At 47.0% G+C, this 24,268-nt stretch overlaps 2 protein-coding genes across 4 annotated transcripts in view; both read left to right on the forward strand.

Annotated features, from left to right (window-relative positions):
- TUBA1A (tubulin alpha 1a) overlaps window positions 1-3,596 on the forward strand; it is an 86,598-nt gene extending 83,002 nt beyond the window's left edge. For both annotated transcript variants that reach the window (XM_077923988.1, XM_028712147.2), the window contains exons 2-4: window positions 1,393-1,615; window positions 1,714-1,862; window positions 2,396-3,596. In XM_077923988.1, the coding sequence (XP_077780114.1) occupies window positions 1,393-1,615; window positions 1,714-1,862; window positions 2,396-3,376 (1,353 nt within the window). In that variant the 3' untranslated portion in view covers window positions 3,377-3,596. The remainder of the gene's footprint in view (window positions 1-1,392; window positions 1,616-1,713; window positions 1,863-2,395) is intronic.
- LOC114587623 (tubulin alpha-1B chain) overlaps window positions 1-22,817 on the forward strand; it is a 105,772-nt gene extending 82,955 nt beyond the window's left edge. Inside the window, exons 1-4 of one of the 2 annotated variants that reach the window (XM_028712131.2) lie at window positions 13,455-13,610; window positions 18,877-19,099; window positions 19,198-19,346; window positions 21,627-22,817. In XM_028712131.2, coding sequence (XP_028567964.1) covers window positions 13,608-13,610; window positions 18,877-19,099; window positions 19,198-19,346; window positions 21,627-22,607 — 1,356 coding nt within the window. In that variant the 5' untranslated portion in view covers window positions 13,455-13,607 and the 3' untranslated portion in view covers window positions 22,608-22,817. Of the gene's footprint in view, window positions 1-13,454; window positions 13,611-18,876; window positions 19,100-19,197; window positions 19,347-21,626 lie in introns of those variants that run through there. The other variant, XM_077923986.1, reaches the window with a different exon arrangement.
- Window positions 22,818-24,268: the final 1,451 nt, after the last annotated feature.

Raw genomic sequence — 24,268 nt, forward strand, 5'->3', positions numbered from 1 at the left:
GGGCTTTAAAAAACAACACACGCATCCTCAATTTTCATGGGAAGAACAGACAGCAACATGCCCTCCTTGGCAAGAGATAGGAGGTTTGTCTTCTGGTCCAGACACCCCCATTGATTGATTTCATTCCCAAGCATGTTCTCAGCCGGGGTCAGAGAAGGGAAAATTGGCAAAACGGTATAATGAGATCATGCTGGAAATAGACTCGGCTGTGTTAATCCATCACAGAGCGCAGGCTCCAGCAGTCAGCGTGGGCGTAGTCAGCAAAAATAATTGACTAGAATGGGTGCACCTAATGCAGAAGAATACCCAGTATTCCTGGACAGGGTGTGGCATTTCTTGGTGTTCCCTATGGGCTAAGGAATAGATCACCTCAAATGACTAAATGTCCCTGAAAGCAATGGAGACAATACCTGGGATTGGGCACATTGTGCTTGCAAATTGGAGGGAGGAAAAGACTGGCGATAAATCCAAGGGTTCAAAGGACTTGGGTCTTCTGAAAATTCAGGCATTTGCTATGTGCCATGTTAAGGCTGAGCATTCTTGGATAATAAGTCTCCGAATCTCCGTGAGCAACAAAGTTGGATAGTGAATTCACTGAGATTCATAGTATCCAAGGAACAATAGGCTGGGTGTGGCACCCTTGCCTCATTAACAGGTATGCTACTAGAGCTTTTAAATTTCACTGGATTCTCTTAAAGGGGATTAAGGTGGCTCTCTCCCACTGTTTTTTAGTTCCCATTTGAACAAGGGTTTTTGAACAATGGGCTAGCACCTGCTGCACAATTTTTGGCTTTTGTATATATAAATAACTTTTATTAAATTTTCTGTTTTACAATTTAAAATACTCATTTAAACATCCTTAAACTATCAGTGACTTCCCTTCTTCTCTTCCCATGGCTCATTTTGCATATCAAAAATCCCTGCATATTTTGCATAAAGTAAACCATTCAGTATTCCATTATTGCATCCATCAAAACTTATTTACACTGTTGAATTTGTTATTTATTACTTAATGCTTCCAACATTTTCAAGTGCACACAATTTCCCCCCATGTATTCAATAAACATTTTCCAATCTTCTCTAAACGTATGTTCTTCTTGTTCTCTTTATCTGTATGTTAAGACTGCAAGCTGCCCATACTCTTGTCAGCTGAAGTTGCCATTCTTCTTTATCACAATTATTGGCTTTGTCATTCGCTGACCTTTGCTTTTCACCTCGTACGCATCTGCCACAAAAGTGCCTGCATTTCTTCTATCGATGTCCAGTTGACAGGACTGAGGTAGCGAATACAGGTGTAGCTTACGAGCAGAATCCTAAATAACAGGATTATGAAAAGAGCACCCAAAAGCAAATCCCAATTAATACATATATGTGCTTCTTCTTCACCTTTAGCGTGAGTGCATCTCCATCCACGTTGGCCAAGCCGGAGTCCAGATTGGCAATGCCTGCTGGGAGCTCTACTGTCTTGAACACGGCATCCAGCCTGATGGGCAGATGCCCAGTGACAAGACCATTGGGGGAGGAGACGACTCCTTCAACACTTTCTTCAGTGAGACAGGAGCTGGCAAGCACGTGCCCAGGGCAGTCTTTGTGGACTTGGAGCCAACTGTGATTGGTGAGCAAACAAGGCACTTCTAATAGCTTTCTAGCTGTGTTTGTGTCTACAGGAGGGATGCCAGAGGTCTTGATGCTTCCACTTGCTTCTCTCCACAGATGAGGTGCGCACTGGTACCTACCGCCAGCTCTTCCACCCCGAGCAGCTCATCACTGGCAAGGAGGATGCTGCCAACAATTATGCCAGGGGCCACTACACCATTGGCAAGGAGATCATTGACTTGGTCCTCGACAGGATCCGGAAGCTGGTAAACATGCTTTGTCTAATGGAAGATTTGTGAAGGATAGAAAACGGTGCAACATGATCGCATGTTCCTGTTTTGTTATAACAAATATCAGTAGTTAAAACAACATCATTGTTGATATTAGCTACTAGGTTAGTATTGAAATTGCAGATATACATTAATTATAGACCTTATTCTAATGTTAGGGATTACAAAGTTAGCTTGACATTGGAGTTACATTGAAGATCAAGCTAACCTACTTGAAGAGAATATGTATAAATCATCCTAATAAGTTTATGGGGAAATGGATGTTTCCTGTAATGCTTTTGAACAGGAACTAAACATTCTAAACTGTTGTGTTTTTTTTAAATCCCATTTTGCAAAATTCTAAATATGCTCACTGGCCCAAAAAGCTTGGTGACACACAATGTCATGAACTAGATTGATACACGTTCACTTTAAGAAGCTACATAAGTAGACAGTCCTTTCTCACCTAAACAGAATGGAGAGAGAAAATATTTTTTTAAATTTACATTAGCATCAATTTATGCCAACAGGCCGACCAATGCACAGGTCTCCAGGGCTTCCTGGTCTTCCACAGCTTTGGTGGGGGCACCGGCTCTGGGTTCACCTCCTTGCTGATGGAGCGCCTGTCCGTTGACTACGGCAAGAAGTCGAAGCTGGAGTTCTCCATCTACCCGGCTCCCCAAGTCTCCACAGCTGTCGTTGAGCCCTACAACTCCATCCTGACCACCCACACCACCCTGGAGCACTCCGACTGCGCCTTCATGGTAGACAACGAGGCCATCTATGACATTTGCCGCAGGAATCTTGACATTGAGCGCCCCACTTACACCAACCTGAACAGGTTGATAGGTCAGATTGTGTCCTCCATTACAGCCTCCCTGCGATTTGATGGTGCCCTGAATGTAGACCTGACAGAATTCCAGACCAATCTGGTGCCCTATCCCCGAATCCACTTCCCCCTGGCCACCTACGCCCCGGTCATCTCAGCTGAGAAAGCTTACCATGAACAGCTTTCTGTAGCAGAGATCACCAATGCTTGCTTTGAGCCAGCCAACCAGATGGTGAAATGTGACCCTCGTCACGGTAAATACATGGCCTGCTGCCTGTTGTACCGTGGGGACGTCGTTCCCAAAGATGTCAACGCTGCTATTGCCACCATCAAGACCAAACGTACCATCCAGTTTGTGGACTGGTGCCCCACTGGTTTCAAAGTTGGCATCAACTACCAGCCCCCCACGGTGGTCCCCGGGGGCGACCTGGCCAAAGTGCAGCGTGCCGTCTGCATGCTGAGCAACACCACAGCCATTGCTGAGGCCTGGGCTCGCCTGGACCACAAGTTTGACCTGATGTATGCCAAGCGTGCCTTTGTCCACTGGTACGTTGGGGAAGGGATGGAGGAAGGCGAGTTCTCGGAGGCCCGGGAGGACATGGCTGCCCTAGAGAAGGATTACGAAGAAGTGGGTGTGGATTCTGTCGAAGGGGAGGGTGAAGAGGAAGGAGAGGAATACTAAAGCAAAATGTCACAATGGTGCTGCTCTTACAGGGAAATTAAAGCTATTTAACAACATTCAAGTTTTGGTCTGATCAGTTAATTTATGTAGCCGTGTTCAGAAACCTTTGTTTGCCCTACAATAACTGATCTGTGCTCTAAAACATGAAGGTTTTTATTACAAGCTCAAGCCATTTAATGTTTTGGGTTTGAGAATAAAAGGCATTCCCTGTCCTAGAAAATTTGTGTCTTTGTCTTTATTCTTAACACATGCAATATTTATTTTTTGAAAAATATGATATTGGGAATTGATTGGGGGCACATTCCTATCCTCTGTTGAAAACAGTGTTACCTCTGTTTTCAAATGTAATCCATTCTGGAATACCATTTGACTTCCAAAATGTTCAAAAACCAAAGCATTTACTTATGGAAAACTCAACACGGAAGCCGCGTGGCACGTTCGACTTCCAAAAAGTGTTCGAAAACCGAAGCAGTTACTTCTGGGTTTTCGGCGTTCTAAAACCAAAACATTCGACTTCCGAGACTTTTGAAAACCGAGGTGCCACTGTATTTGCAATATACTAGCCCTGGGTGTACTCTACAATTACGCTGGCCTAAAGGCTGCTTTGTCCAATGAATGATGAGCCCGGGAGCAGAGAGGGAGAGACCCGCAGTTTGAAACCACCAGAATTGCACACAGGAAAAGCAAACTTGCCTTAGTCCTTGTCACTTCAAACAACACAGCTTTCTAGCTTTGCTTCTTCACTGCCTCACCCCTGCCTGTTTCTGCCACACTTGTATCGAAGGTATCCAACATGGTGCTCACTGCATATATTACCGATTACAATTCCCATAAGCCAGGGTCTCCAGCTGTTTTTGGACTACACATCCCATCATCCCTGACCACGGGCCCTGCTAGCTAGAGATATAATGGGAGTTGCAGTCCAACAACAGCTGGAGACCCAAGTTTGCGAAGCCCTGCTGTAAGCCTTGATCATTGGTTATTCTGGCTGGGACTGATGGGAGTCAAACAATAGCTGGCAAGTACTATGTTTGCTGGGACACGGGTGGCGCTGTGGGTTAAACCATAGAGCCTAGGACTTGCCAATCAGAAGGTCAGCAGTTTGAATCCCTGCGATGGGGTGAGCTCCCGTTGTTTGGTCCCTGCTCCTGCCAACCTAGCAGTTCGAAAGTACGTCAAAGTGCAAGTAGATAAATAGGTACCGCTCCGGCGGGAAGGTAAATTGCGTTTCCGTGCGCTGCTCTGGTTCGCCAGAAGCGGCTTAGTCATGCTGGCCACATGACCCGGAAGCTGTACGCCGGCTCCCTCGGCCAATAAAGTGAGATGAGCGCCGCAACCCCAGAGTCAGTCACGACTGGACCTAATGGTCAGGGGTCCCTTTACCCTTTACCTTACTATGTTTGCTACCCCTGAATAGCAGCTTCTGCAACTTGGACATACTACAGCAGTATGTAAAGTCAGGGGATCAGAAGAACCCCCATATTCCACCAGCAGCCCATAATTTGAGCACTGCTAGTGAGGGAATGGTCCAAAGTTTTTTTTACAGCCAAAGCTTAGCTTAATTTATTTTATTAAAATGTGTTTAGGATGCCTTTCATCCTACTATCATTCAGGGTGCTCAACCTCAGAAGGCTACCGCAAAGCACTTGCAGTTTATCTCCCATGTAGTCACAGATGCAAACACAGACAATTCCTATCTGCTGGTGTTTTATTTGCCTAGCTACAATTCTGGAAAACGCTCACCCTGGTGCGTAATTCCCATTGAATTCAGTGGGCCTTCTTTCTGAATGGACATGTATGGGATTGTAATGTATTTTGCATTTTTAAACAACAACAAACAAACCCTACCATTTTTGCTCCTCTGACACAGAAGGGAACAAATGTTTTAAATAAATAATGAAAAGGAAGTAAGAAGCAGAGTGAAATTGGAGATGGGGAAAGCTGAGAAGAATGAGCATGCCATGAGAGAATAAACTCACATGTGCTGCGAAAATGTCCAGCCCAAAGATCTACACCAAGTCAACATGCCTCAAATAAAAAGAAGAGATGTCAAAGAGAGGAAAACTGTTTTCAGTATACTACTACTACTACTACTACTAATAATAATAATAATAATTTGTTATTGTTATTATTTATACCCCGCCCATTGCACTCTGGGCAGCTCCCAACAGAATATTTAAAACATGATAAAACATCAAACATTAAAAACTTCCCTAAACAGGGCTGCCTTTTATTTCGTTTTCAAAAACAATAATTACAAGAGTGTGTGTTTTTTTTAAGCATGCTATAAGTTAAAGTTAGGGATATTATATGATACTTCCAAATAGCAAACTTACCCCCATTAGCTTTGGTGATATGGTTTTATTTGTGGCAGATAAATACTTCATTATTTGCTCTCAGGCGTGTGTAGATTCCTAGCATGTTTTCCAAAAAGTATTGTAAAACGATGCTAGCGTAGACTGCTATTGCTACACATTTCAACACATTTATTCACGTAGAGATGGCTTTAAATGCAATGCAATGCCATGCTTAGGGACATACGAAGTCATATTACCCACACTGGCTGGCAGCAACTTCTCCAGGGTTTCAGACAGGAGGTTTTCCAGCCCTACCTGCAGATTGTGGGACGCGGGTGGTGCTGTGGGTTAAACCACAGAGCCTAGGACTTGCCGATCAGAAGGTCAGCGGTTCGAATCCCCACGACGGGGTGAGCTCCCGTTGCTCGGTCCCTGCTTCTGCCAACCTAGCAGTTCGAAAGCACATCAAAATGCAAGTAGATAAATAGGTACCGCTCCGGCGGGAAGGTAAACAGCGTTTCCATGCGCTGCTCTGGTTTGCCAGAAGCGGCTTAGTCATGCTGGCCACATGACCGAGAAGCTGTACGCCGGCTCCCACGGCCAATAAAGCGAGATGAGCGCCACAACCCCAGGGTCAGCCACGACTGGACCTAATGGTCAGGGGTCCCTTTACCTTTACCTGCAGGTGGTGGGATTTGAACCTGGGACCTTTAGCATGTAAGGCATGTATTCTGCTACTAAGCTATGGCCCTTCCCAACCCCACATGTCACAAGCAGACTGGGATAATGGGGCTGTGCTCAAAAACGTTGAGCTTATGTGGAACGTTTTTAAACAATGATGTGACCATGCTCATTATTGCTATTAACTTTCGTTGATGAAGTGACGTCACTCACTGGAGATGACCATATGACAGTTCTGCCTTTTGCGTGGGTAAATACTAATATTACCCCCAAACTAGTATCAAATCACACCATTTTTATTTATTTATTTTTTGAGAGGGAGGATTGCTGATTCTTTGTGAACAGATGGGCACAATGTAAATAAATATAATAATACTGGCCTGTCCTTACAGTGATGTTGCAATGATATACAGTGGTGCCTCACAAGACGAAATTAATTCGTTCCGCGAGTTTTTTCCTCTTGCGATTTTTTTCGTCTTGCGAAGCACGGTTTCGGAAAAGTTTTGGAAAAGCTTCAAAAATCACCAAAGTCTTCAAAAACCTCAAAAAAGGCTACCACACTGCATTCTATGAGTTGCTCCTCAAAGTCAAGTCGCAACTGTATTAACGGTGTTAAGAAAAAGGAAACAAACTTGCAAGACATTTCCGTCTTGCGAAGCAAGCCCATAGGGAAAATCGTCTTGCGAAGCAGCTCAAAAAACCAAAAACCCTTTCGTCTTGCGAGTTTTTTGTCTTGCGAGGCATTCGTCTTGCGAGGTACCACTGTATATGAAGTGCTTTGAGCATTCAAGAGAAAAGACAATATAAATGAGTATATTGGGAGATGCCGCCCAATTCTCAGAAGACTTGTGTTTAGCAATATATGGAAACACGGCTGCTAGGACTGCGGTGCTGAATCTGTGGAGACAGTGAACAGGGAAGAAGCTCAGCATGAAACATCTAACAAGCCATGCTGTAGCATCCATTCAGGAGCAGAGGACTACAAGTGTTTAACAAAGGGACTATTGTTACGTTACATATACAGTACATGCTCATTTTACAGGACCACATTCTTTCTTTGTTTATATGCATGTATATATCCAAAGCAGCATAGACTTGGCCTCTCAAATGCCCAAGTCTGTCCTCTTTGATGCATATCAGTTTACCATACACAATATTTTATTTGGACCCTGATTCAGTGATGTGGTTGGACGCGGGTGGCGCTGTGGGTAAAAGCCTTAGCGCCTAGGGCTTGCCGATCGAAAGGTCGGCGGTTCGAATCCCCGCGGCGGGGTGCGCTCCCATTGCTCGGTCCCAGCGCCTGCCAACCTAGCAGTTCGAAAGCACCCCCAGGTGCAAGTAGATAAATAGAATAGAATAGAATAGAATAGATTCTTTATTGTCATTACACAAGTGCAACATTGCACAAGTGCAACGAAATAAATAGGGACCGCTTACTAGCGGGAAGGTAAATGGCGTTTCCGTGTGCGGCTCTGGCTCGCCAGAGCAGCGATGTCACGCTGGCCACGTGACCCGGAAGTGTCTCCGGACAGCGCTGGGCCCCGGCCTCTTGAGTGAGATGGGCGCACAACCCCAGAGTCTGGCAAGACTGGCCCGTACGGGCAGGGGTACCTTTACCTTTATATATCCAAAGCAGCATAGACTTGGCCTCTCAAGTGCCCAAGTGTGTCCTCTTTGGTGCAAATCAGTTTACCATACACACTATTTTATTTGGACCCTGATTCAGTGATGTGGAAAGCAACCAAATTAGGCTTGGACCATTGTGGAGGCTGCTTGCTTCACCGCAGATCCAAATCAGAACCTCACTTTGGGTGGGAAGAACCTGAATTTTCTTGTCTTGCCCTTCACTGTTATGGGGAAATTTAAAACTGGCTGCAACTCCTTTACCTTTTGATAGGACTGGATGAAATTTGCAAACTCTTGTGCAGATAAAGCCCACTCAGTTTAAAACAAATAGGTTCGAGTGTTGCGGGTGTTTTGGGTGTCTTTAACATTCTTGTTTACCATATTGGCCTAAATATAAGCCGCACCCGAATATAAGCCTCACCTTTAAAATTGGAGGGGGGGAATACTTGAATACGGTATAAGCCGCTCCATTCCTCTTGCCACGGTCATGGTGCTGTTTGCCCCACGCTCCTGGCTGTTTACCATAAAGTCACAAATGTAAGTCACACTTTAACTTTACATGATCAGAATTTGGGGGGAAAGTGAGGCTTATATTCAGGCCAATACGGTATTTATTTTAAAGGGAATGTCTATAACAGAAGCCGATAATATCTGCAAGCATGAATGAATACTGGAGTGAGTAGTGATGTCAGCAAGTCTTGGTAAGCAAATATCGGTAAGGATCTAGATAATATTTTAGTCTGATCTGGAAGGGTTCTTCTTATGCCCTTGTATTTTCCAGTTACCAAGGAACTATCACAAAGGGCAAATAAACAAAGCAAAGGTACCATTTTCCTGCAGCATGTCTTGCTACTAGATTCTGAAATGGACACAAACTCCAGACTCTAACAGTGAGTCATACAGCCTGAACTGAATCTTCCTAGTCCCTCTCAAGAACCAGAGAAACTTACGTTTGAGGTGATAGTGTTACCAACAACATGTGATGATGCTAATATTTCTTGGACATTTCATTAGACTGGGAACATCTGGAGAGGAGAAAGGAACCGTCTTCAAATCCAAAGCACTCCAGTTCTTTGCCTTCATTACAGATTTGGCATCACATGTCAGGATGAGTAATCCTAGTTTCTTCCTTCTCTTTAGGAAGATTCCTTTCCTACCTAAAGGCAGTGCTAGCATGCACAGTAGGCACCCAAAACATGCAGAATTTGTGAGAAGTATTCAGGCTGCAGGCACGAAGTAGGGGGGAAAATGAGAACCATCTCCTGCCTTCTTTGTGCCTGTAGTTTGCACCAATTCCCACTACTGACATTTTCAGTGGAGGTTCAGCACAAAGGAATAGCTGAATGCAAAATCCAGTTGGGTTGGAGGATAGAATTCCTCTCCTACTGTAGATATTAATATTGCACAGCATGAAGCAATTGGATGCATAAAAACCATCTCCTTTGGAAATAAAAGTAGTCCAGACCCATAAATATTATTCAAAGCTTTTCTAACCAGAACAGGTACAAAACAATCAATGATACATCCATAAAGTTGTATAAAGCATATGCATATAGGTGGTTCATATAACATAATTACAATTAGAGTAAAAATTCAAAGGTCTGTCTCTTCCATAGCTTGCATTAGCCTGCGTTCAGCCTAAAGCTATGCAGCTCCTGGAGAGACTCGTTTATCAGATCTTTCTCTCACTGTGCCTGGGAACAAATGGCCCAGAGGCAACACCCTTCAAGATGGAGATTTGCAATCGAATACGTTTCACATGATTTAAGGTTAAACATCCATGTGAAAGCTAGCAGAGAACATCAACAGTTAACTATCAGCTCAATTAGCTTAGAGAGCTTCAGTACGCTGCAATGGAATTTTCCAATGTTAAACCCTGTCAGCAATACACATGCAGGCATTCTCCATTTCCGGTGCAATTAAACAATTATACATAACATGCCCTCCCCACTCCACCATAGGAGCCAACTTCTAGGGGCTGAGGTCCCTTCACCTCCCCCTATAAATTGAGGACCCCCCCCCCGTTAATGAGCACTGCCGTTCAAATGATGTGTGTGCGCCGCATCATGTGATCAATCATGTGGGGTGGGGCTTACCTGGGCCTCCTCAACATTTTATTCAAGTTGGCATCCCTGGGCCCCTGCAAAGGGAGACTAGGGGAAGCTATAAAATGTTTAGTATGTGAGAATTGTCCCAGGCGAGCAAGCAGAGGGCAGGGATAGAGAAAATGAGATTAAAAGGGACACCCTCGTTAAAGACCACAATTGTACTTAATAAGGTGAGGTTGCAGTAGTAGGTTGTACAGTGGTACCTCTGTTGCGAATGGGATCTGTTCCGGAGGCCCGTTCGCAACATGAAAAGAGCACAACCTGCAGTGTCACGTCTGCACATGTGTGGGTTGTGATTCGCCGCTTCTGCGCATGAGCGTGACGTCATTTTGCGCACATGCGCGAGAAGCAAAACCCGGAAGTAACCCTTTCTGGTACTTCCGGGTCGCCATGGGACGTAACCTGAAAGAACGTAACATGAAGCGGACGTAATATGAGGTATGACTGTATAGGTAATGCATCTGGAAGATAAATTGTATATCGAGGAGTTTATGATCTAACATGGTTGCCCTTCCTGCCTTTGTTCCTTCCTCTTCTTATCTCTTGTTAAGATCTTTGATGGCATGAGAACAGCCTTTAATGTCTTAAGAAATAGGGAGGAAGTGATAGTAGGTAGGCAGTAGTGGAGAAATGTGGGGGGTGGTCCGCCCCTTGCGTCATCCCTGAGGGGGGGTGACATCACCCTGGGACGCACGCCGCTGCTGGCACACCCCTCTAGGATGCTCCCTGCTGCTGGCACACACCCCGGGACATGTGTCCCCGCCGGCACACCCCTGAGGCAACTAGCCCTGCCCCCACAAGCTGCTCCAGGTGCTGGAGCAGTTAGCTCCGCCTCTGGTATCTTCTTTGATGTTGGACACTGTTTTGAGAAAGTGAAGCACTGGGAGGGGGTGGCTAATGAATAATCTGAACATAGCCAGTCGGGAAGCCACACAGGCTAGTTATCTATAAATCAGATGGTTTGGGGCAGAGTTTTTAGGACAGGCTCGTGCACGGACTGACGGCCACCAGTCCATGCACACTGAGGCTACCTGGGGGAGTCACTTCGCCGCTTCTTGAGGGTTTCCAAGTGGTAGATCGAAGTGCTTGCTTGGTGTGTATATAGTGCTTGCTGCTTAGAATAAAATATTTATTATTATAAATCTTGTGACGCAGATAGAGAGTAAATAAGAATCTGTAAGAGAGGATGTTAATTGTGAAAGCCGATGTAGGGAAGGAAGGAAGTCCGGGCGCGATAATGTGCACGGTAAATAAGTAGACACAAAAATGTTGAATGTAAGAGTATATTCTTTATTTATTTTTGTTTTGGAAAATCAATAAAAAGCATTTTTTAAAAAAAGAATAAAATCTTTAATCTTCTCACTCACTTGCGTTTTGTATGGCTTGCGAATCTCATTTCAAAAGAACCACCTTGCATTTGGCCAGACAGAGGTGGGGATGTTTCACAGAGCAGAAAGGCGTCGGATCTGCATTGCGCAGGGGAGTGCAGTGAACAGGGGCAGAGATGCCACGTGGTTGCTGGGTGAGAAGCCAGGTCTCTTCCATTCTGCCTGCACACACAGACCGTGGAGCCGGCAAAACGAGAGGCAAAACATGGCGTTGCAAGGAGGTTCGCCTTGTTTCCCGCCCATCCTTCCTTCCCCGCCCTCCCCAATTTTACAGAAATGTAAATCCAGCTTCATACAATTGACATCCAGTACCCACAGCCGGGAGACCCAATCTCTGAAACTTCCCTTCGTTCAGTCCCTTCTCCATCCTTATACAGGGCAGCAGAGGAGCCTTTGCTTGGCAGTCCTGCGTATTTGCATCTTCGCAGCCTCTGCTGCTTCTGCCCAAGGGCAGGAGAGCAAAGCCGGTCCCGGTGTCTCACGGTCTGCAGCAAACCCCAGAGATATTAATATCGTCGTGGCTGCCGCAGTTTTCCTCTGCAGGATGAAGCTGCAGCCACGCAGCGCACCGCTCAGCGTCAGCTCACCCCCGCTCTGCAGTTCTGTCTTATTATTTATGGCATCCGGGACATTCCTCACTCATGCTCTGCATTTGGCTCCCCGTCCTCTTGTTGTTCCAGCGCCCTTTTAATCCCCTTGCACATGGCCGTGTTGTTTTTGCTTTTCCGAACGATCATCTCTATCTAGGACAAAGACTGGGGCTGAGTCTTTCTGATTCTTTTTTCATTAAGGAAGGCTTATCGACCTGTGATGACGCTACGACAGGTTGGGCTAAGGTCAAAATAAAATCAAAAATGCAACTGCGCTGGCCTTCCTTGAATTCCAGGCCTGTCTTATAAATCACTCAGCAGATACAAGGGGGATGGGGGAAGATACGCATATTGTATCTCAGCCAGAAAGCATGCGAGTTATTTGACCACCAAATATGCTGAGAAGCCCCTGCAGCTGTCGGCCATTTGTCTTCCAGACCCACCCACCCAATTCCAGCAGGATAGAGATCATTCTGAAGTCGGTTTTTCGTTTTAACGCCACAAGCGATATTTTGCACCGTGCATTTCAATGCTATTTTAAACAATGCAACGATGGAATTGTCCTAAAGAATATAAGCCCTGGGTTAAAAACAGAGACCTACTGGGGAAACTGTGGTTTGGGGAAGGTTTGCTGAAGATATGGCAAAATGCAGCCCCATTTCTCTGTTTCGATTTCAAAAGGGGGGGGGGAGGGAGCTGTGTACAGCTTTTATGAACGCATGTGTCTGCACACACGATTCTACTGGAGGCCTGCAACTGTTGTGTCCCAGACAGACGGCTTAGATAGCACATTATAATCCAAAAGCGCCACTGTATCCCTATGGGGACAATAGGATGTGAATAAAAGGGACAGTGGCGCCATTCGAGTGGCCTCATGTCCCCCCCGCATTTCTTCCTACAGAATGACCCTTTGATCTTCTCCAAAAGCAAAGATAATTGCCCTGTTGAAGGATCAGGGCTCTCTTGTCTCCCTAGAGGAGGGGGGGGGAGGAGGAGGACTGTTTTGTTACATCACTCTATGAACAGTTGTCGTTTTTAAATAAATAAATAAAATACCCTGTGATCGGGAAGTCGCATCAAGAGTTTTTCGATGCAAGGAATTCAGCTGGGTGCTATCAAAGAATCTTCAAGCCTGTCCCCTAAAAAAAATGAAGGGTTCGCCCTCGCCGGAGAGCAGGAAGAGCGGATCCGGGGAGCCCACACACCTCGCCGCCTCCCTCTCTTCCCCCCAAAACCCATCTTCCCAGCGAAAAGGGGGGACATTGGTTTCAGCCAATCACGGATTGTGAGCTCACAGACGGACGTGCCCGGCTGCCCAATGGCAACCGCGCAAGCAGAAGGATGATCCTAAATGCATGGCCAGCCCAGCTTCCCCCGCCCAGCCCTGGGAGGGAGATGTGAGATAAAAGCAGCCGGGCGGCCCCTCCTCCTCCCATTCGGTTACTTACATCGACTCTTAGCTTGTCGGGAGAAGTAACATCCCTGCTTTCTGTCCCTTCTTTCCTTCTCCTGCTTCCTTGAAGCCCTTCCTCGTCGACATCATGGTGAGTGAGGCGAGGAGGAGGAGGAGAAGAAAGGAGGAGGAGTGGTTCTTTTTTGGGGGGGGGGAGAGGGAAGGGGATGCTTATTTTTTTTCAAAGGAGTAGATCCCAGGGTGGGGCGCCCCTCCGACGTCCAGGGAAGCGTGGGGCGAAGGGATCGGGGCGGGAGGGGGGAGGATCCGGAGGCCGGACTGGATTCCCCACTAGGAAAGCCACCGGCGATGATGGCTGGAGCGCGCGCGCGCAAGGATTACGGGATCCACCGCTTGGAGGGTCGGGTGGGGTGGGGGCTGGGGAGGAGGTTTTACCTTAAGGAACATCATCATCGAGAAGCTGGGGGAGCCCAAGGGACAGGCAGCTGGCCCATTGTGGCTCGGGAGAGGATGTGGTGTGTCTGCTGGCGGAGAAATCGATTTGGATCTTGGAAAGGGCACATCTGAAATAATAACACAAACGCGAGGTGTAAAGAGCGGGCTGGAAAAGGATCGTGGCAGGAGCCCGGCCAGTCCTTGATCTCGGGAGGGAAGGTGGTGAGGTTTTCTTGGGGGGGGGGGCGCTGGAGAGCCAGGGTGGGGCGGAGAGAAGGTTCTAGACTGGGTGGCCAGGAGCTGGTGGTGGGCCTGGAGGAGGGCGATGATGGAGAAGGGGGGGGTCTCAAAAGAAGGAGGTGCTGATGAAGGGGGGGGCTTTATTTCTTGCATTTTATGCCGTGCCCTACACGCCCCCCCCCCGTTTCACCCTCCAGCCAGGTGGGTTCAGCGGAGTTGAACGAGACACGCGATGCGAAGCCGGGTCAATCCTCGGCTCTGATCCGACCCGTCCACTACCGCCTCCGGATTAATGGCAGGATTGGAAGAGTGTGTGTGTGTGTGATCGTGATCGTAGCATTTAGGTCGGAGGCAGCCCTGCTGCTGATTTGCAATTGCGGGAGCGGAGCATGCATCAGGTCGGCACCGTCTAGATGGGCCATGGGGCGAATCCAGGAAGGGTTTTTTTCCCGTCTGGAGGTGGGAATGCAAGAAGGCCCCCCCATCCCCCCCGCCACTGCAAGATAGATGCCAACTTCTTAATAGGATCTGAAAGCTCTGCATGGATTACCTCCATATCCTAAAAGCCCTTAACATATAGTCCCCGTTATCCACTGGAATAGACATTCTTGCTGATGCCACTGGGGGAAAACTACTAGGGCCAAGGCTTGCCTCCCAATTATTATTATTATTAGGAATTGCAAGCCTTGTCGTCCGAGATGCGTGGGAGGGATTTTGCTAATTTCAGTGGGTTATTCGGATTATTATTATTTCTTATACGCTGGTGGTGATGGGGAGAGCTTGAAAAGGCGCATGGAGCCCCCCTTGGCTCCTCCCCCGCGCGCCTGGCGTTAACATTTTCCCGCGCTGCGAGGCTGGAGGAGGGGGCTGTTTGCCTTTGGCGCGCGGAAGGGGCGCTGGGCCCGCGCCACGAGGTCTGCTTCCGCTGCAGCAACAGCAAAGATGCAGCGGTTGCATATGCTCCCCCTTCCCCCATCCGCGAAGCAGCGCACACATCCCATATTCTGTTTCGGCAAAAGGGGAGGTTGCTCAATCGGGGAGGGGGGGAAGCTCGCCAGAATTTTGGGGTCTTATCTAGAAAAAAAAGTTCAAGAACTTTCGGGGTGTCCTGGTTTTTACTTTTTTGTGTGAAATGTGGCAACCCTATCCCCTGCTTGCTTCTGCAAATCTCCCTCTTCTCCACCCCAACCTTTTGGAAACGTTGCAGAACATTAGGATCCATAGCTCTACCAGAGCTCTATCTTTGCTATATTACACCCCCTTATTATTATTGCAAAATTTCAGGACTGGACATAACAAAACCCCTAGTAATAAGGTGCAGTGTGAATTTGAAAGGAGACCTATAGAAAGGTCAGTTAAATATTCCTCCTTACCAAACTTCTTGTAGTCCTACTAGCTAATTTGTTGGTTACAATTGCTTGTAGTTCATATACTTCTTCCAGTCTTCTGTAAATCTCTGGTCCCCCAGGTTTCGAAGTGCTACAAAGTAGATAAAGAATAGAGATACTGGTTATGTGTTTTAAATGTAGCAGGGAAAAGAAGAAACGTATACAAAGAGATTAGATTGGAAAATTTTCAGACATATATATATATAATCTATATGTGTCAATTAAATAGGTAACTGGGTGGCTGGAGTTCTGCTTTTCCTCAGTAACACATATCCAGGCTGGTAGGTCATAGAGTTGAAAGGGGACCACAAGGGTCATCTATCCCAACCCCCTGCGATGCAGAAATTTCAGCTAAAGCATCTGTGGCAGGTGGCCGTCCAACCTCTGCTTTAAGACTTCCAAGGAAAGGGAGTCTTACTGAGCCCTTGGACGCTTGAGGAAAGCCATGGCTGAGGCAGGCCGCCGAAACCAGGGGTTAGCACGACGCAAGGGGCTGTCCTGAATAATGGGGGTTAAATTTGGGGTTCCTGAGGCACACTCTGCTACTGCCTCATTTGCCCTGCTTAGAATGTAAAGGTAAAGGGACCCCCTGACCATTAGGTCCAGTCGTGGATGCCGCTGGGGTTGCGGCGCTCATCTCACTTTACTGGCCGAGGGAGCTGGCGTACAGCTTCCGGGTCATGTGGCCGGCATGACAAAGCCGCTTCTGGCGAACCATAGCAGCACACGGAAACACCGTTTACCTTCCCGCCGGAGTGGTACCTATTTATCTACTTGCACTGGTGTGCTTTTGAACTGCTAGGTTGGCAGGAGCAGGGACCGAGCAACGGGAGCTCACCCCGTCATCGCGGGGATTCGAACCGCCGACCTTCTGATCGGCAAGCCCTAGGCTCTGTGGTTTAACCCCCAGCGCCACCCGCATCCCTGCTTAGAATGACTAATGTCTGACATGCTCAAGAGCCCGATGGCCTCTCAAGTGCCATCTGTTGGGAGGAAGATTCGAAAGGCATGTTTCAAAGCAAGTGACACCCTGGGGTGTGTGGTCTGTGCCTGATGAGCACAAGTGGATTGCAGAAGGCATCTGACAGGAATCTACATCTAGGCTTGAGATAATCCTCGCAGCAGGCCGCCAGCAGGTGCTGCACAGAGTAAATTGATTCTCGAAGGGTGGGGCTAGCGGTCTCTGGTTTACACATGGGGGAAGGAGCCGATTCCATCGGCTTTTTGCCTTCCGAGTCAGCTGACGGCAAGTGGCGTGACCTGCTGGTTGCTGACTGCAGAGAGTACAGTCACAGCTTTGTGCTGAACAGCTTATTCATGCTGTTTTTTTATAGACGGCAGAATTCCCCTCTGTGATTAAGTCTGTCTCAGTGCGGGAACTTCATTAGGCCTGCAAATGAAAGCTAATGTTTTTTAAAAAATTCCTCTTTCAATATGGTGAGCTAGGCCTTGCCAGCTGAACTGTAAACGTACCTCGCTAGCAATCGTAACTGGAGCACGACGTTGCTCCCGTTACCAGTAAATTCGTGCAATTCTTTTCTTTTTGATCCATTATACAGTGGTACCTCTGGTTACATACGCTTCAGGTTACAGACTCCGTTAACCCAGAAATATTGCTTCAGGTTAAGAACTTTGCTTCAGGATTGGAACAGAAATCGTGCTCCGGCGGCGGCAGCAAGAGGCCCCATTAGCTAAAGTGGTGCTTCAGGTTAAGAACAGTTTCAGGTTAAGTACGGACCTCTGGAACGAATTAAGTACTTAACCCGAGGTACCACTGTATAAAGCACAAGGTTTCCTTCGCGAAAGTCTGAGGGAGGGGCCACACAGTGTTTGAAATTCCCATTGATTTGGGCGCGTTTTGCGACAGGGAATTTCAATAGCGCGAGCAGCTTCTGAGCTCTGGGCGCAGTTCTGCGCCTGAGATTTCAGATTAAAACTGCAGAGTGGAAGGAAAGGAGGACCTTTTTCTGCCTCCCTGCTTCCAGATGCTCTCTGAAGACTGGAGAAGATACCCTCTTAAGGATATTAAGGAGATGGGCAGGGGAAGGACTAGACCAGGCACATCCCAACAGGTAGATAGTGATCTACCGGTAGATCACTGTACATCTGTGGTAGATCACTGGCTCCCCCCAAAGAAGCTCAACAAGTTTGGCTGCCCCCCCAAAAAAGTTCAACGTTTAAATAGCCCTGCACCCCCCAAAAACGGGGCTTTGGTCCTCCCTCAAAAAGCTCAATGACCTTGACCTCAAACCCCCCAAAAGAGGGCTTTCCTTCTCAAAAAGGCTCAACAACTTTAATCTGCACCCCTAAAACGGGGGTAGATCACTGCCAGTCTTTGTGAGTAGATCACAGTCTCTCAGGAGTTGGCCGCCCCTGGACTAGAATGCGTGAAAAATAAACTTAAGATTTTAGCTGAATTTTCAGCTTTGTATTCTTTTTATAAAAACACGCCCAGACATTCCATTGTTGCACCAATAATAATAATAATAATAATAATAATAATAATAATAAGTAAGTAAATAAACAAACAAACAAACAAACAAACAAACAAACACTTTATTATTTATACCCTGCCCATCTGGCTGGGTTTCCCCAACCACTCTGGGCAGCTTCCAATCTAGGTTTAAGATGCCATTTAGCTCCTCGCTTTCCTGTCTCCGTTTCTAGCACTGGGACCACATAATCTTTAATGCAAAGAGCCGTAGAAAAATACCAAAGCAATAAGGACACCTGCTCAGCGCATAACAGTCCCCAGTGTGGTTCAATAAACTGTGAAGGGAAATGAAAAATGGGTCTTGATTCAGGACTGCTTGGAACATTTCTTCTAATACGAATCATCAAAACTTTATTACATTTCTCACATGTTACTCTCAAAACTAGTTGGGAACTGTATCTATCGTACAGCTCATCCTGATACATTGTGTTAATACAGTCAAAGAACTGCACCCAGCAAGGGCCTTTTCGATGGAAAAGGACATTTAGGGTGGGGCCTCCTTATATGGGGAACTCCCAACAGAGGTGTGTCTGGCCTCTACTTTGAGGTGGTTGGTTCAGACGCATCTCTTTTTGGCAGGTATTTGTGGGAAGGAAAGACCTGATCGCTGCTGCTATTAGCAACATTATTTTGAATGTGTTTCTATTTTATAATGTATCTTACCTAGTGAACCTCTCTGAGACCTTTGGATGAAGCGTGGTATGGAAACTCAGTCAGTGATCTGCTTAGCTTGTGCAAAAGGTTGTATATAAATCTGTGCAAAGGGTTGTATATAAATAACAAACAAAACAAACCTGCTAAATTTGTTCATCAACTATTCCTCTCTCTCCTTGTTGCAGCGTGAGTGCATCTCCATCCACGTTGGCCAAGCCGGAGTCCAGATTGGCAATGCCTGCTGGGAGCTCTACTGTCTTGAGCACGGCATCCAGCCTGATGGGCAGATGCCCAGTGACAAGACCATTGGGGGAGGAGACGACTCCTTCAACACGTTCTTCAGTGAGACGGGAGCTGGCAAGCACGTGCCCAGGGCAGTCTTTGTGGACCTGGAACCAACTGTGATTGGTGAGCAAACAAGGCACTTCTAATAGCTTTCTAGCTATGTTTGTGTCTCCAGGAGGGATGCCAGAGGTCTTAATGCTTCCAATTGCTTCTCTCCGCAGATGAGGTGCGCACTGGCACCTACCGCCAGCTCTTCCACCCCGAGCAGCTCATCACTGGCAAGGAGGATGCTGCCAACAATTATGCCAGGGGCCACTACACCATTGGCAAGGAGATCATTGACTTGGTCCTCGACAGGATCAGGAAGCTGGTAAATAACTTGCAGACAGGTTTTAATGAGGACCTGGGGGAGCTTAGTAGGATAAAGCATTTGAGGGCACCAGTGGAATGATCTCAGGCAGGCAAGCAAGCCCCGATAAGAATTAAGGAGTCTCTGGCAGTTTTGCGGTATGTTTATTTACAATTAACTTTCGCAGGAAGAAGGATGCCAAAGTCCAGCCCATCCTCTCTTTTACTTCCGTTGCTTTATAACCCTTTCAGCTCTTCTGGGTTGGGGAGAAGGTGGGTGAACTCCCCCCCCCCCTAAGCGCTGCCTACCTCCTGGTTGCATAGCAACCCTCTCAATGTCATCTATCTCCTCCCCTTCCTCTGCCTGCGAGCTCTCTGAGACTGCTGCTCTATCCGACTCTTGATGAAGGGGGCTGAATTAACCCACTCTTGCTCTGTCTGTGGCTGGCTGCAATCCCTCGTCTCCAGAGTCAGACTCTGGCTCCCTGTGTACTGACATTCCTCCATCAGACTCTTCCCAGGCGTTCGATTCAGCCACATCCCTGAGAACCAGTATGGTGAGAATAACCCTTTCTGGGTGTGGTTTTAGAAGCTGATTATCTCCAGATTTGAGGATATGCAAGGGGAAGGGAATTGTGTGGTCTGAAAGCAGTGATGAAAGGCCATGGATGAGTGGATGGTTCAGCACTAAAGGGTCGGGTTCCCCTAACAAACCCCATTGGTGGAAGTCCTCTGCAAGGTTTCCCACTTGTGGAAAGGTTCCCTGCTCTCCTCAATCCTTGCAACCACCGAAATCAACTCGTGTGAGGTTAGGAGAACTCCCAGAACAGTGCATGGTTAAAGGTAAAGGACCCCTGGATGGTTAGGTCCAGTCAAAGGTGACTATGGGGATGTGGTGCTCATCTCGCTTTACAGGCTGAAGGAGCTGGTGTTTGTCCACGGACGGCTTTCCAGGTCATGTGGCCAGTATATGGAAATGCCGTTTACCTTCCCATCACAGCAGTACCTATTTATCTACTTGCACTGGTGTGCTTTTGAACTACTAGGTAGCAAGAAGCTGGAACAGAGCAACAGGAGCTCGCCCCGTTGTGCAGATTCGAACCACTGACCTTTCTAATCGGCAAGCCCAAGAGGCTCAGTGGGTCCTTTACCTCCTTCCCTTGCTTACCTGGCTTTGCAAAGGTAGTGCAAGGGCTGGGGGGGGGGGGCAATGTTGCCAAGGGCTGCCAAAAAAGGCATTGAAGCAATGTGTTGGACCCCCCTTCAGAGAACAAGGAGTGAGCCTTTTCTCATACCCAAATTCAGCTACAGATTGGGATTTGTTTTGGATTTACATAACCACAGTGCTTTTTCCTGGGGGGATGCAGGGTACACATGCCCCTAAGCATTTTGTGAATCTCATTACTTTTGTTCATTTAATGTATTTGGTATGACTTGGATTTGTGAAGGCTTAGAAGTGTGGAGCCATAACAAGCTTCTGCCCATCTTAGCTACCCAAACGCCCAGATCCATCCTGGTTGTCCTGCCTATGTAAACACTAGCCTCTGCCCTTTGGTGAGGGCAAGCGTATTTAAACACAAATCACCATGTGAGCGATGAAAGGGATAAAACGGGGGGGGGGGGGGATCCTCAGATGAACTGCAATCAGCACGAGACATCTGGGGAAATCTGATCATGAAAAGCAGCCAAGACTTACCTGCAGATGCATGAGGGAGTTTTGAGCAGATAAATGCATGGTTTAGTCTGAGGTTTGCCAGTGAAATGGTATTGATGTGAAGAAGTCCTTGAGGGCTGTGCTAGTAACTTTTACAGTGGTAGCTCAGGTTACAGACGCTTCAGGTTACAGACTCCGCTAGCACAGAAATAGTACCTCGGGTTAAGAACTTTGCTTCAGGATGAGAACAGAAATCGCGCGGCAGCGAGAGGCCCCATTAGCTAAAGTGGTGCTTCAGGTTGAGAACAGTTTCAGGTTAAGAACGGACCTCCGGAACGAATTAAGTACGTCACCAGGGGTACCACTGTATTTAAAACCAGCATCCTTTCAAAACTGCTGCTTCTGCTGTGGTATAACATGCTTAGAGAAGCACAGCTGGAGTTTGGTGTTAGTATTGGGATCCAAAACAGTCTTGAAGAGTTCAGTGTATGAGGCTGTTAATTTGTTAAGTAGGGCCAGGAGTCAATTTAGTTGCTGAACGTTAATCCTGCCTGTTAAATTATGTGATAGGGCTTGCCTTGCAGTAGACAAGAGTGTTAGAATTTTTAAAAAAATCAGCACTAAATATTGTGTGGTTATTTCTAACAGGCTGACCAATGCACAGGTCTCCAGGGCTTCCTGGTCTTCCACAGCTTTGGTGGGGGCACCGGCTCTGGGTTCACCTCCTTGCTGATGGAGCGCCTGTCCGTTGACTACGGCAAGAAGTCCAAGCTGGAGTTCTCCATCTACCCAGCTCCCCAAGTCTCCACAGCTGTCGTCGAGCCCTACAACTCCATCCTGACCACCCACACCACCCTGGAGCACTCCGACTGCGCCTTCATGGTAGACAACGAGGCCATCTATGACATTTGCCGCAGGAACCTGGACATTGAGCGCCCCACTTACACCAACCTCAACCGCCTTATCAGCCAGATTGTGTCCTCCATCACAGCCTCCCTGCGATTTGACGGTGCCCTGAATGTAGACCTCACAGAATTCCAGACCAATCTGGTGCCCTATCCCCGAATCCACTTTCCCCTGGCCACCTACGCCCCAGTCATCTCAGCTGAGAAAGCTTACCATGAACAGCTTTCTGTAGCAGAGATCACCAACGCTTGCTTTGAGCCAGCCAACCAGATGGTGAAATGTGACCCACGTCACGGTAAATACATGGCCTGCTGCCTGTTGTACCGTGGGGACGTCGTTCCCAAAGATGTCAACGCTGCTATTGCCACCATCAAGACCAAACGTAGCATCCAGTTTGTGGACTGGTGCCCCACCGGTTTCAAGGTTGGTATCAACTACCAGCCCCCCACGGTGGTCCCCGGGGGCGACCTGGCCAAAGTGCAGCGTGCCGTCTGCATGCTGAGCAACACCACAGCCATTGCTGAGGCCTGGGCTCGCCTGGACCACAAGTTTGACCTGATGTATGCCAAGCGTGCCTTTGTCCACTGGTACGTTGGGGAAGGGATGGAGGAAGGCGAGTTCTCGGAGGCCCGGGAGGACATGGCTGCCCTAGAGAAGGATTACGAAGAAGTGGGTGTGGATTCCATTGAAGGAGAAGGGGAGGAGGAAGGAGAGGAATATTAAGCCTGTTCTCCATCACTTCTGCTGCATGGCTCATCTCCACGGTTTTTTCAGCTTAACACACTTACCATACCTGTTAACTGGGGGAGTGTTGTCTATGAAAAAGTGCAGCGGTCTTCACTAGGTTATCTCTCCATTCCACTATGTGATTATGTCAATTTTCCATGTCTTTTAAAGTATCATCATGTCTGTGAAATAAATGCTTTAAAAGGATCTGGGTATTCATCATTGAATTATTAGTATTCTCTTAACACCAAGGGTGTTAAGAGACCGAATGGACCGAAAGTGATGGAAATGCCAGTTCTTGCCTACTACACCATTCAGCACTTTCACTTTCTTTAGAAACTGGTAGGACAGAAAACAAATCTCTTTAACTGATGTCAATAGCCGTTAATATATAAGCTAAGATGCAAACTTGTACAGTATATAGCTTATTCACTGTTCCTTTGATGTCTGGACTTTTAAGTACAAGTACACAATTATCATCATCATTTATTAGACTTCTTAGTTTTTACAAACAGATCATTAAGTAACTTGCACCATATTTACAAACAAAAGAACATAGCGACACATTAACAGAAAAATACTGTACGTGCAATTCATGAAAAACGTTGGAAGCAAAAAGCAGCTGCACAAAGCTTTGGCAGCACACGAACTGCAAAACCATCATAGTCCATTAAAAGCCTGCAGATGTTTGCCTATAACTTTGCAGCTGTGTGGTTTAAAAAAAAAAACCATCTGTCCCAATTTGATTTACTAAAACTGGCTTGAGAAAAGGAGAGAAAGAAACACAGTGCTAATTGGCTGGTAAATGTCTGCTTAGAAATAAGTCCCATTAAGTTAAATGAGGGTAAGTCCCAAGTAAATGGGTATAAGGCAGGGGTCAGCAACCTTTTCCAGCCGTGGGCCGGTCCACCATCCCTCAGACCATGTGGTGGGCCGGACTATATTTTTTTTTGGGGGGGGAAGGAATAAATACCTATGTCCCACAAGTAACCCAGAGATGCATTTTAAATAAAAGTACACATTCTACTTATGTAAAAACACACTGATTCGCAGGCCGGATTTAGAAGGCAATTGGGCTGGATCTGGCCCCCGGGCCTTAGGTTGCCTGCCCCTGGGTATAAGGATTGCAGCCATAGGATGAGTAAGTGCAAATATGCCATCGCAACCTCCCACTGAGAGCAGGAGTGTGGCCCCCTTTTCTGTTGTAGCTAAGCGATAACTAGCAGCTTTGTACCTGGAAACACTTGGGAATTCTAAGCTTCCCAAAAAAATTGCAGTTTTTAAATCAGTGGTTAAAATTGGTGAAGGATGTAGTCTGCCATCTTGATTAAAATGGTGTCCAATTGTATCCAAACACAGACTCCTTGATCTCATCATGTGAAATTTGTTATGATATCCGAATGCATAGCAAATAGATAATTCCCTCACTGGCGGTTCCCTCACTGCGAGAAGCGAAGTTACAGGGAAACCAGGAAGAGGGCCTTCTCGGTAGTGGCCCCTGCCCTGTGGAGCGCCCTCCCATTACATGTCAAGGAAATAACCAACCATCTGACTTTTTGAAGGCAACCCTGTATCGGGAAGTTTTTAACATCTGATGTTTCATTGTATTTTTTTATATTTTCTTGGAAGCTGCCCAGAGTGGCTGGGGAAACCCAGCC

The sequence above is a fragment of the Podarcis muralis genome, chromosome 2 (genome assembly GCF_964188315.1).
Source record: "Podarcis muralis chromosome 2, rPodMur119.hap1.1, whole genome shotgun sequence".
NCBI classification, from domain to species: Eukaryota; Metazoa; Chordata; class Lepidosauria; order Squamata; family Lacertidae; genus Podarcis; species Podarcis muralis.